Here is a 12675-nt window from a genome sequence, read left to right as displayed (position 1 = left end):
TGAAACCCAATTTTCACGAGTTTGCGATTTATAGTTTAATCAGGCATTACATTTACGCGATTATAAACAATATTGTTGTTCCCGTTGTTTGTACGTGTTTACTTTGTCTGAAATCTTGTTTACATTTGAAGAGTAGTCTATCATACTTTACGGTTGGGTTATGTAAAAATAAAGGTGTTTTCTGCTTTTATCCTTATGAGTCTGCATTATATTATCTGCCCTCTGCCCCTGTGTATTTTGTTACTGAAAGATGTCTGTCTCAAAATGACTAGACTTAATTCTTGGGGGTTTTATTTGACTAATTGTAATCACTCAAGTCATTTTTAACCATGTAATTACCTTTAAAGGGCCAATGCAATGCATAAAATGCGATTTTTAACTTGCCAAAAAGTGATTACAGCTGCTGTCTTGTCACTGAAAGGACCTTACAATATGATACAGAGAAACCCAACAGTTCCCACAATGAACATGCACTTGGCAACAGTGGAGACTCAATGACTGCACATAGGTCCCTTGAAACAAACAAAAAAAAACTACACACAAAGTGTTGTTACTTTGGAGGTATGACATATAATGCAGGCTCATAAGGATGATAGCAGATAATACATTTATTTTTACATAACCCATCTGTAAAGTATGATAAACTACTTCTACTAAATGTAAACAAGATTTTAGATATATTCAACACATACAAACAACGGGAACAATATTGTCTATAAAAAGTAAATGTCATGCCTGATCTGATCAAACTATAAATCGCAAATACGTGAAAATTGGGTGTCAAGAAACATTGAAGTTTCACAAAGACATACCTATGCTCTTACCTTGGACATAAAGTTATGTGTATTTACATGCTACAACTGTTATATCCATTTGAGAGTAGCTGAAGACGTGGGCGATACAGCTTTAACAGGCTGTGCGCGCTACCCCACACGGCAGTCAGTTTCTGGCAGACAATCACTTTTTGGCATGACACCGGAACAAGTAGTTACCCCCCTGTTATATTTAGGATAATGACTGAACCTTGACTACATTTATATTAAACTGACCAACGTTTAAAAAATATGGTATTGTGTTTATAAGCTATTTAGCTATAATGACAGAAGATGCTACCCCCATATCACATTACACGTTCAGAGATCAAACTCTTTCTGTTACGCAAAAGATTGCAAAAGCCCTTAATCAAGTAAGTTAATTGGGAAATGCTGTTTTGAAGGGCTTTTCTATTGAGTCTTGTAGTCTGGGTAAAAACAGAAACCCGAGCTTTATGGAAACCTCAGAGTAAAGCAAGTTGTTTAAAAATAAAGCTGGTTCACACTTGTCAACTGTAATGTAGCACCATAGGTAAATGTAGATCCAGTCATTGGAAGTTCTGCTATCTGAGGTATGAAGTGATGTAGCATTGCAATGTCAGTGCATATCAAGAGTGACGAGATAATTTGTGATGGGTTTAGTAGGAAACCTCTGTACATCAGCTGTCGAGGTGGCAGTGCAATCAGGTAGTGAGAAATGTTGTGTTAAAAATATCAATTCACAGAGGAAAAGATAGAAAACCACTCAACTAGACCATTAAGACCTTACAAGGGCAACCACTGTGGCATAGAACACAGACAGCCTCAGTGTGTGTGTGTGTGTGTGTGTGTGTGTGTGTGTGTGTGTGTGTGTGTGTGTGTGTGTGGCGCAGAGTTCAGCTTCTTTTAGACTTCATATAAACAAACCCATAGACTATCACCAGAGGCTGTTCTTTGTGTGTGTGTGTCTGTGTGTGTGTGTGTGTGTGTGTGTGTACACACCTGTGCACCTGTGCACATGCTTGTGGGTGTGTCAGTGCGTAGCCTAAACATCCTACATACTTGAGTATTTTCTTTCAATTTTGACCCTGAACTTTAGTGGTGGTTGTATTCTCAGTATGAGTGTGAGTTTTTATCTCTGTGTCTAAGTGTCTCTTTCTGAATGACAGTCATTGCTGTTGAGGCAGAGATTCAGTCCAGAGCACACAAAGGTAAACTTCCCATCCTTAACAGCAGCATGTCTGTGAAACTGTAGCAGGGACCCAGGCTGGGCCTGGGGTCTGTTTTACTGCAGTTTGACATGACACAAGTATATTTAGAGAACCTAGATGCTGCGGTGAGGTTACATTGCTCAAATGTATTTCCTGTGATGAAAAGTCAGAAAGGCAAGGTTCCTTCTACAGGTTTTTTTTCTCAGTGTTTTTGATCAGTTTTGACATCTATGGTCCCTTACACTCCTTTCTGGCTTCTTAGTTTGATCCAAACAAGATTTCCGGGAATGAAACCTTTCAAAAACCACGGTCAAGACCAAACAGCTGAACCTTGGTCCTGCTAAAAGAGTTTGTCTCAGTCCTGATCAAACTGAACCATGGTTTGGTTAATTTCTGGTATGAAAATATTTTTTGGATGGTCTGGACATTTGCACCAATACAGGAAGTTTTGGCAGACCATCATCAAGTGGCAAGAATAGTGTAGTGCCTCAGTGTGTATTTAGGGTATGTGGTTTAGCGACAGAGAGAGTTACAGTAGCTGTGCTCACAGCGGACAGGTGTTGGCCATCATAGCAGAGGAGAAATCAGCAGTCAAGTGGTTTTAAATGTACAGTGTAGGATTCGGTTTTGTCCATGAACAACACTGAGGGCATAGGTTTCATTCCAACATTAGGGGCGATACCTATGAAATGAGGGTTTAGAGGTCCTCCGCCAAAAAATTTTGAGTGTCAGACAGAAATATTCTGCATTCTATTCTGGTGAATTTGTGCATTCTCTTTTTCAATGTATGGTTTAAATGTATCAATTTAAAAGTCCTCTGCTACTTTCATGTTTTTATTGAAAGGAACAAAAAGATGTGTTGTAAATGAAGGGGATTGAAGGATGAAGGGGATCCCCTGCCTTACCCCGAATTCTACACCTATAGACAATGCAACATAACAAAATAAACCACAGTAGCACATGGGTAGAGGAGGAGACAACTTTATAAAGAGGCAGTTGGTGAAAAACTCATGAAAACTCACTTGACACTTGAATTATTTTCCAAGAGAATGAGATAGAGAGGAGATATGAGAGGACAGGAGAGCCCGTCTACAAACCAATCAATGGTCAAGCAAAGGGAGATGGAAGGTGATGATGACAGGACATTCAGACTAAAGTTAGGAAAAGAAGAGCCCATAACTGGTTTAATTGTTCATTTGAAAAAAAAATACTATTGCCTGGATATTCGTGTGAAATTGTCTCTCTTTTGTCTGATGTTCTTATAGCTATATTATATTTCAGTTTTTCTCTGACTGTGTACAGCTGTGAAAGTGAACAAAGAGACGTGTGGGGGTCAAGTGGAGAAGCACATTTGGTGTTTTTTTATGTATAATGGACTCCGCTCAGGGAGATTGTTTTAAGTTTTATGAAGGTATGGTATGAGTAATTCAAATGAGGATGGTCATGGACCTAGATCCAAGTGTTTAAACACTATTTTCAGCACTGCAGCAAAGTTTATATTTTTGGGGGGGAATCAAGGACAAGTTTGCGAACAGTTTTAAGTAAACTTTGGTGTTCTTTTAAATATGTGTGTCTGTTAAATGATTTTTCTGTTTTTTCCCCCTCTCATTTTCCAGAAAATGCAGAGCCTTCAGAGCTGAAACAGTTCTTCGACCTGAACTACTCCCATATCTACTATGTCTTCTTTGAGAACTTTGTCACCATTGAGGTCAGCCTCAAGCAAAAAGGTTCGTTTTCCTCACTGCCAACCAAACACAAGATGAACTCTGACTGTTCAGCTTTCACAGTGAAATAAATCATTGCCATTTTCCATGTCATTGTGCTGTTTTTGACGCTAGTCTGTGTGTTTCAGGTCATAAGTCGCAGAGGGAGGAGCTGGACTCGATTCTCTTCATCTTTGAGGTACAAAAATGTCTTTGCAAATTTCCAATAAAAATAGAATTGTAGAGAGATCAGAGGAAACTCGTTCTAAAAGCTTGATGCAACATGACTTCAAAATGGAGCTCTGACATTTTGTAAAAGAGTTTGTGATTCCATGAGCTCAAATTTTCTGGAGGTGGTCTGGGTCGGCACCGCAGCACCAGCTGGCATTGACCTCAGAGTAAGACCACTGGTATTTAGCAACACTGACTGGGTGGTGCTTTGAGTAGCCAGGATAAGATAGCAGAGTCAGTATGTGTGTGTGTGTGTTACTGACCTCCGTTTGGCCCCACACACTTGAAATTCAGAACAAGGCTGGGCAAAGCACAAGTCCACTGAGCACTTGGACAAAAGAATGTGCTGCCTAATATAGCTTTTCCTTGAGAGGTGTAGTTTGAATAAGGATGGGCAATAATCTGAGTTCATAGAATTATTGACTAGATACAAATGTTATATTGACTTATATTTATTCATCTAACAGTTTTTTCATCATTGAATTATGTGTATCCAGTGAGCAACAAACCAACTTGCTATATATTAATCAGTAATTGTTATCAAGGTAGATGCGACAATAGCAAATTTTTAAAACCTGCATATAACATAACAAGTCTTACAGGAATATGGTACTCAATAGGGGTCAACCGATATTGGTTTTTCAGGACCCATACCAGTACAGATTATTAGTAGTTAATGAGACCGATAACCGATATGCATTTACAAAGAAAATTTTCTGTCAATATTAAGAATTTGGAATATAACAAACTCCAACACAAAACTTTGTTTAAATGCCTTAAAAACCTTTAATCAAAACTGAAACTTACAACATCAAATACAGCAAGTTCCCACAACAAAGTGAAAATTTAAATACAAAGAGCTCCTTGACATTTTACAAAATAAATATTCCTCTAACGCTGACACTTCTTTGCACTTTTTAATTAGTTAATGTTATTGGCAATCATTAAATTAAAACACAGATACAGATAATCGCCAAAAATGCTGAATATTGGCTCTAATAATCGTCCAGGGCCATAATCTGTCGACCCTTAGTACTCAATATCTGATTCTTTTTCGCCTCCAGAAAATCCTCCAGCTCCTGCCAGAGAGAATCCAAAGCCGATGGCAGTTCCACAGCATCGGTAACTCACACAAAACACACAGCCCCTTTCTTGAAACACGTTACAGCTGATCCCACACATGTGTGCAGCAGATCAGATCATCCCAGCAAACTATGTGTTGAATCAAGTTTGACTGGTTTTGCACAGAATGGCCCCTCACATGATACAATTCACGCAGGATAAAAGGACATCAACAGCTACACTGCATCATGCTGTGCATCTTTATGTTTATTTTTATCTTTATCTCGCAAAATTGTAGTGCTGGTCGGTCTGACATTACATGAAATAATCTTGCAGCGCTTCACTGACACCCTGAAGGATCAAAAGTTGTTGTAATGTTTTTTGGAGCTGGCTAAACTTGCACTGTGCACTGTAGTTTGAAATGACTAGGCTGACATGTTTCTATTTCAGGGCTGATCCTCAAAAAGTTGCTGCACACTGGAAATTCTCTGAAGGTACCTCTTTAATCTGCTGTTTTACCTGTCCATCATAGCCCCTAGATCCTAATCCTCCCTACCTCCTAAGAGGACATGTACTGCCTCTTCTTAAGGTTTTAATGGATTCTCTTCATACTTCTTTTTTAACTCTCATCCACATTGTAGATCCGTCGTGAAGGCGTGCGCTTGTTCCTGCTGTGGATGCAGGCGTTACAGAGTAATGCGGAGCGGGAACAGCTCTGCATGTTTGCCTGTTTGATTCCTGGCTTCCCAGCTCCACTCTGCCATGGGACCCCACGCACCCTGGACACTCTGATCAACCCACCGCTGAGTTTAGCAGAGAGTGAGGAGAAGAAACACACACACACACACACACAGTTGGGTTATAATCAAGACTGTCAGCATTAACGCATCAACGGCTATTCGATTTAAGTCCGTAATTAATGTGTTAATTTTTTTGTATCGCGTTAATCGCTGGCTGACATTCCCATCTTTAAGAGGCTTTATCAGGCTGAGCTTTAAAGCTACACTGATGATACTGGTATCATATGAAACTAGAAGACCGGAATTATTCAGTGGTATCTATGTCATGCTAGCTTCTCAGTTTGGGGGCGGAAGAACTTTCCAAATTAAGGCTACATTTTGCCATTGAAAAAAACAGCATGGCCATTCTACAGGTGTTCCTTTACCTCTTACCTCAAGATATCTGAGTGAAAATGGGTTCTGTGGGTCCCATGTAGTTTAATCAAGACAGTTGGGTGAGACTTGCTTCACCTTGTTAACATGGACTTCAAAACCAGTTTGAAATGCAAAAATTGTAAAAATGTGATTAAAAATGCGATTAATTGTGATTTGATACAGAAATTCAGCGATTACAAAAATGAATCATTTGACAGCCCTAGGTGTAATGATAAATTGACTCCACATTCAGCTGTCATTAAAAAATGAGCCATTCAGTGCACCTGACAAGATGTGGCATTTATACAGAGATGAGACAAATAACAACATATTTTGAAGTATTCTTTGTAATATAAACACTAAATAACCCTGCTCAACCCCCTACAGCTCAGGTTACCCCAGAGGAGATCACTCCATTGGTTCCTCCCCAGTCAGGTGACAAGAACCAGGAAGACCTCACTGCTTACTTTTTAGAAGCGCTACTCAAATACATGGTAAACCAGGTATTCTCATCATTCCTTACTAACACAGCTAACACCACATAACTACATTTTTGCAAATGTTGTAATGCCTCACTAATGCCACTAATGCATAAACAAACCTTTGGGAAAAACCCGGTGTTATTTATTGACATTGTCATATATAGAAACTCAATGCTCGATGAAGTATTCCATTACTGGTATCACTAACTCCTTCAAATACAAATGTCATCTCTAACTGACACACACAGACTTTAGTCTTGCATTTCCTATTCTTGTTGCACATGCAGTCATATACACACACTGATAACATTCTCCCCTAAAACAATGGTGCTCTTCTCAGCTTGACCCTGTTTTCTGTGCGTAGCGCTCTCTTTATAACACAAGCTTGTTTGTCTGTGTATGTTTGTGTGTGTATCCACCAGGCCAAGTCTCTCGAGTGGCGTTGTAAAGAGAACCATGAACGTGGTTTCAGCTTCCTCTTTGGTCACTTCAGGAAGTTTTACCTTCCTCACATCTTCCCCAACTTCGCCATGGAAACCAGCCTCTACAACCCAATACTGGGTCAGTTACATTTGATCTGAAATGGCTCATGTGGTTGATTTATTATAACCCCAGACCACATGAATAAAGATGTTCTTTTTTTCCTGCAGATGTGCCTCCGATGCGTCCTAAGCCCTACTACAGCGTGGTGCGCAGGGAGCAAGACGGCGGGGAAACAGTGTACTGTACCAAGGAGAGCTTCCTTCAGGCCCGAGTCATCTTCATCCGCTGGCTGGTTTCCTTCTGGCTTGAACCACGACCCAACACACACACACACATCCCAGGAACAGAGGGAGAGAACGTCCCCAAGAACATACAGGTTAACAAACACATATTATGCGAATAGACAGGATGGTTCAAGTTACTGGAAACCTTTATTTTCTCAATTAATCAGGTAAAAAATACCAAGATGAGATTCTGATCAGAGCATGTGAAAAGACTGGAGCCCAAGTAAAAGGGGAGTTTGTGTTGAAGGATTTCAGATGGAGGGCAGAGCAGATTTTTATAAAAGTTTGAATGTTGCTATTTCCTCCTCTCCATTCTGCTTAGAGCTTTGATTTTCTGGCCGAACCTGACTGGGCCGTGTTGTAATTTGTCACTATTCCCTCGGGCTAATGCAGCTTTTTCCTTTTTTGGAGCGAGCGGAGAACAAAAAGGGGGTGGGGTTTCTGAGTTGAGCAGAGTGGCATTTGATCAGGTGAGCAGAGGGAACAACATTCTGCTGCTCCACTCCGCTCACATGCTCTGCTTCTGATTTATTGTTGTTGTCAAACAACAGTCAAAAACCCCCTCAATTCCATTTTCAAAATTGTAGGCAACAAAGGAAAACAGGAAATAATCACATTGGAACCAGAGAATTTTGGCTTTTTTGTTTTAACAATGACCCAAGATAAATCGATAATCAGAATATTTACAGATCAATTTTCTGTCAAAGATGTTGATTTGTTTATAAAAAAGAATCACAGTTTATTCTGACAAAAACATACAAAACTTCAAGTGTTTCAGACAGTGAATGATAAAAGATTGATGTGATGTTAATTGAAAAGAATATTAAATACTATGAAAATGTTACACTATATTTGTTTTCACAAAATAGATGAATGACAAATTTTCTCTCCACAAATATCTGTATGGGATATTATATTCTGTTTGCTATTAATTTTTGTACCTCACTGTAAAACCCAAATTTCCCCTGCAGCGAGCAGCAGCCGGACTGGCAGCTCGGTCTGTAGGCAGCTCAGATGACAGCGGTGGAGGTGGGATTCGGTCTGACAGCCACCTGGAAGGTAGCGGGTGCTCATCTGGATCAGGAGGAGGCAGCATGGGGCTCTCCGGGGGTCCAGGGGCTGGAGCTGAGCCCGAACAAAGCCACTCCAACACGTCCACGCTGACAGAGAGGGAGCCCAGCTCCTCCTCACTCTGCTCCATGGATGAAGAGCAGCTGACTGACATGGAGGTTGTGCGGAGAGTACTGACCAACTCCAGAACCAACGTCAACTTCATCACTGAGATCTTTAGACAGGTGATGGAGAAATAACTTTCTTCAGGGAGTTTTTGTGACTGACAGTTCCAGTATGTCAAATCTTTAATGTAAGCTCACTGGATGTTTTACGGCTATGTTTCTTTAACTGTCCATAGGCATTTCTCCTTCCCATGTGTGAAGCTGCAGCAATGCGTAAAGTAGTGCGTGTTTACCAGGAGTGGATCTCTATGGAGGACAGGCCAGTGTTCATGAAGGAGCCAGAGGAGGGCCCCTATCCCACAACTGGCAGCCTGGATTCAGGCTCTCAGCTCGGAGACAAGGAGGATGAGGTGAGTAAATTACCTAAAGTCAGTTATATAATCCTGAAATGTTTGAATTAAAGGTAGGCCAGACAGATCAGGGCAGATCTTTATATACAATGATTTACTCAGCATGATATTATAATGATAATAATAGCGCTTTTCATGGTACCCAAGGACACTTTGCTTAAGTTAAAAAAAATCATCAAAATAAAAAGAACTCTAAAAATATATAACACAAAACATTATTCACACATCAAAAGCAGTTTGGAGTTGTATTCTGGGCTGGACTGTACTGTTCCAATTTCAAATATCAGATTTTTCCTCAAAAATTAACATTTATTAGAAACCGAAAATTGTTTCAGCCTAGTTTTAGGTTTTAGGTAGAAAATGTCTGCATTTCCTTGCATGTGTGTAGGTAATTTTGCTTCACTTTGTTTTTTTCACTCTTCCTCAGGGAATGAACAAAGCGGTTGACAGTGAATTGCTGGAGTACAGCGTTCATGCTGGAGTTCAGACTACGCTGCAGGTATTGTCCTCACTCTGCCATCTGTCCATTTCATACAAAAACAGAGAAAACTCATTGTTGCAAATACCTGTTACAGTTCTTATTTTACCGTGTAATATCATGCAAAAGAAAGAGTTTGTAGACATACTTGACATCCAATCGACAACTGCTTTTCTCCTTTCCAGGTATTTATCACCCACTCCTCCAACGTTTTCCTGTTGGAGCCAGCCAACGACATCAAGATCCTTTTGGAGGAGCATGTCGACATGTGCAAGCGAGTCTTGAATATTTACCGCAGTCTTGTCATGCATGAGACCATGGACCAGAAAACATGGTAAAAAAAAATAAGCTGCGCCAACACCACATAAACTATAAATCACACGTCTTACTGTGGACTGGGAGACCCCATAAAACACCATCTAAAACAATATCAGTAGGATCATGTCTTTAAAGGTTCCATTACATCTGTTTGCTTTTTAATGTGTTTGTAGGGAGCAGGTGTTACTGGTGCTGCTGAGGGTGACGGAGTCAGTGATGAAGAGACCTCCATCCATCATGCCCCAGGGCAAGAAGAATAACACACTGTCAGGCAGACTGGCTGGACCCATCTTCCAGGTACATGAGTGTCACTGTATCACATATGTAGATAGATCATTTCTTCCCTGGTACCAAACATAAAAAAAGTTTTTTTTTTAATAATCTTTGAGGTAGAATGAGAGAGTTGCCTCTGTGGTCCATTAAAAATGAATGAATAAGAACAAAATCGCAGTCGTGATAACATTAGAGACGACTGGCATGTGGTGCTCTAAATACTCAACATGCAGTTTGCTTCAAAGACCCATATAATAGAGATTTACTTCGTCTATATGATCAGTGTTAATCGTGTAAAAGCACATGATGCATTCATGCAGACGTAATCATCTAATGAAAGCATTTATTTAAATATGATCTTTATTTTGGGCTCTCAAGCATCCAGCTGCCTTCATGTCTTATTCAGAATACAGTAATGTTTGTAAAAACAATTAAAGAAGTCCTGCGTAAGATTTAAGTATTCACCAAAGGTTATTATCTGAACACAGTAATAAAGTTTAGTGTCCAGGTGTAAGCCAGCTGACTAGTATTTAGCTTCAGTGGGCAGTAAGCTGGGGTACAACCTTTCCTAATATAACTTTCCATCATTTCATTTCCCTCTCTCTGCACAGACGCTGATAGTAGCTTGGATTAAGGGGAATTTAAACGTCTACATCAGCAGAGAACTGTGGGACGACCTCCTTTCTGTCCTTTCCTCTCTTACCTGCTGGGACGAACTGGTCACTGAGTGGTCTCTCACCATGGAGACCCTCACCAAGGTAATGGAAGTTACTTTAATCCTCTTATCCTCAGAGCATTAAACACAGTCCCCATGGATCCTTAAAAAGTTTTAAAAGGCAATGAATTCATTAATCTAAAAATAAGGCCTGAATTGGTATTAAATTGACTTAAGTTAATCTTTCAAAAGTCTTAAAATGCTCAGAAATGGGAGGTAATATTTTATGATTTATATGATTAATATATTTTATTTATCCTTTTTTTTGAAATTGCACTGTAAAATCTCAAAATGATCGCCAACATCTATTTTTTGTTAGATGATTAAATAAATTCCTTTTCTTAAACTCGTCACGATGGAAATTCAAATTGTGGAATCTCACATGCAAATGGAGATATACAAAATCATCCAGAAAACCAGCCAGAAATACCAGATGCTTCCCTTTTCTATTGTCAAACTAAATAGGTACTTTTATGATAATATAATATGTACATTGTCTTTTATCTGTACCACTCTAAAAAGGATTTTTTTTTTTTTTTTTAACATTTCACGTAGATCATCTTTTTCTTTAGAAAAGTCATGTTCATGCTACAATAAATATTAGGGTGAAATAAAATTCCTTCCTTCCTTCCTCAGTTGTGGTTATTAGAAATTTGGTCTTAAACACAATTCCAAGTGGGATTAAAAAAGTCTTAAAATATCTTTAATCTACCTTGCCTCAAACTGCAGGAACCCTGTTAAAGCCACATTGTGTATGGACAGGATTTATTCAAATGCTTGTAATGTTTAACACAAATGATTTCATTAAATTTCAGCATGTAGTTGTTGACTGAGAAATTAATGTTTTGTTATTAATGAAAAATGAGCCACTCAAGTTTTGTCAATTGAGCTACTGCGACATCCGCAGGTCAAAAATGGTTAATAGAGAAGTAGGGGAGAAGTGTAATGAAGGAAGCAGTAATTAGATTCCTGTTTCCATGCCTGTAAATTTTGCCTCTTTGTCAACTTTTATTCTGTTTCTCACGTGCTCTGCCACTAATGTTGCCCGGATTATGCCAATACTTATTATATGCTTATTCCCATTCTCCCCAGACTTATGAAGAGTCAACTTTTTATTGCCTCAAGCACAAGTTTAAGTGCAGTAATTTATGTTTTGTCCGTATTAACCATTATCTTAACATAAACATTTGTGATAAAGCAGTGTGTATGTCTTTGTGTCTCAGGTGTTGGCCAGGAACCTGTACAGTGTTGATCTGAACGAGCTGCCTCTGGACAAACTCAGTGAACAAAAACAGAAGAAACATAAAGGAAAAGGTCAGTCAGTCGCATTTGACCCTTACAGCACGACATCCTACCGTCATCATCTGTAGACCAGACAAGCATAATATCGTGCATAGTTATAGATAGAGGTCACACATGTCCTGAAATAAGTGCCATTAAATTTGCCTTGAGAAATGATGTCCCCCTCCCGCCATCAACACCAGGTATAGGTTCAGAGGGCCAGCGGCAGATTGTGGACCGCTCTTTCTCTAAAGGCTGGAGCAGAGACCAACCAGGCCAGGCAGCAGCTATGAGGCAGAGAAGCGCCACCACTGCTGGCTCACCAGGCATCGAAAAGGCCAGAAGTATTGTCCGGCAGAAGACTGTAGGTCAGTATCCCTCTTCTTACATGACTTTCCTCCTGCTGTGTGTGTGAGTTACAAGTTTAAAAGCCAGAAAACTCTCCTGTTAATCATGTTGATAGTACAAACTCCCAGGCACTGTTCTGTGTATTCCTTTTAAACTGTCTGACGTGTGTGTATGAGTGGAACACCACTGGAAAAAAAACTAGCACCCTGCCTTTCCTCAGTGTACTTCAGCTGGCTTCTCTTTCTTCTCTAGTCACTTTTATTTGACTTGATGTCT

General features: G+C 39.6%; 1 protein-coding gene across 6 annotated transcripts in view; it reads left to right on the top strand.

Annotated features, from left to right (window-relative positions):
• Positions 1-12675, top strand: part of ralgapa1 (Ral GTPase activating protein catalytic subunit alpha 1) — an 86594-nt gene that overhangs the window by 2136 nt on the left and 71783 nt on the right. For 5 of the 6 annotated variants that reach the window (XM_042500306.1, XM_042500310.1, XM_042500311.1 and 2 more), the window contains exons 2-17: positions 3619-3729; positions 3855-3904; positions 5001-5058; positions 5449-5492; positions 5640-5817; positions 6540-6655; positions 7057-7195; positions 7285-7493; positions 8373-8696; positions 8813-8986; positions 9414-9485; positions 9650-9798; positions 9956-10079; positions 10667-10813; positions 11994-12084; positions 12255-12419. In XM_042500306.1, the coding sequence (XP_042356240.1) occupies positions 3619-3729; positions 3855-3904; positions 5001-5058; positions 5449-5492; positions 5640-5817; positions 6540-6655; positions 7057-7195; positions 7285-7493; positions 8373-8696; positions 8813-8986; positions 9414-9485; positions 9650-9798; positions 9956-10079; positions 10667-10813; positions 11994-12084; positions 12255-12419 (2151 nt within the window). The remainder of the gene's footprint in view (positions 1-3618; positions 3730-3854; positions 3905-5000; positions 5059-5448; positions 5493-5639; positions 5818-6539; positions 6656-7056; positions 7196-7284; positions 7494-8372; positions 8697-8812; positions 8987-9413; positions 9486-9649; positions 9799-9955; positions 10080-10666; positions 10814-11993; positions 12085-12254; positions 12420-12675) is intronic. The other variant, XM_042500307.1, reaches the window with a different exon arrangement.

This window comes from Plectropomus leopardus, chromosome 14 (assembly GCF_008729295.1).
Source record: "Plectropomus leopardus isolate mb chromosome 14, YSFRI_Pleo_2.0, whole genome shotgun sequence".
Classification (NCBI taxonomy): domain Eukaryota; kingdom Metazoa; phylum Chordata; class Actinopteri; order Perciformes; family Serranidae; genus Plectropomus; species Plectropomus leopardus.
Note: the sequence above shows the minus strand (reverse complement) of the source record. Positions and strands in the feature narration are given on the sequence as shown.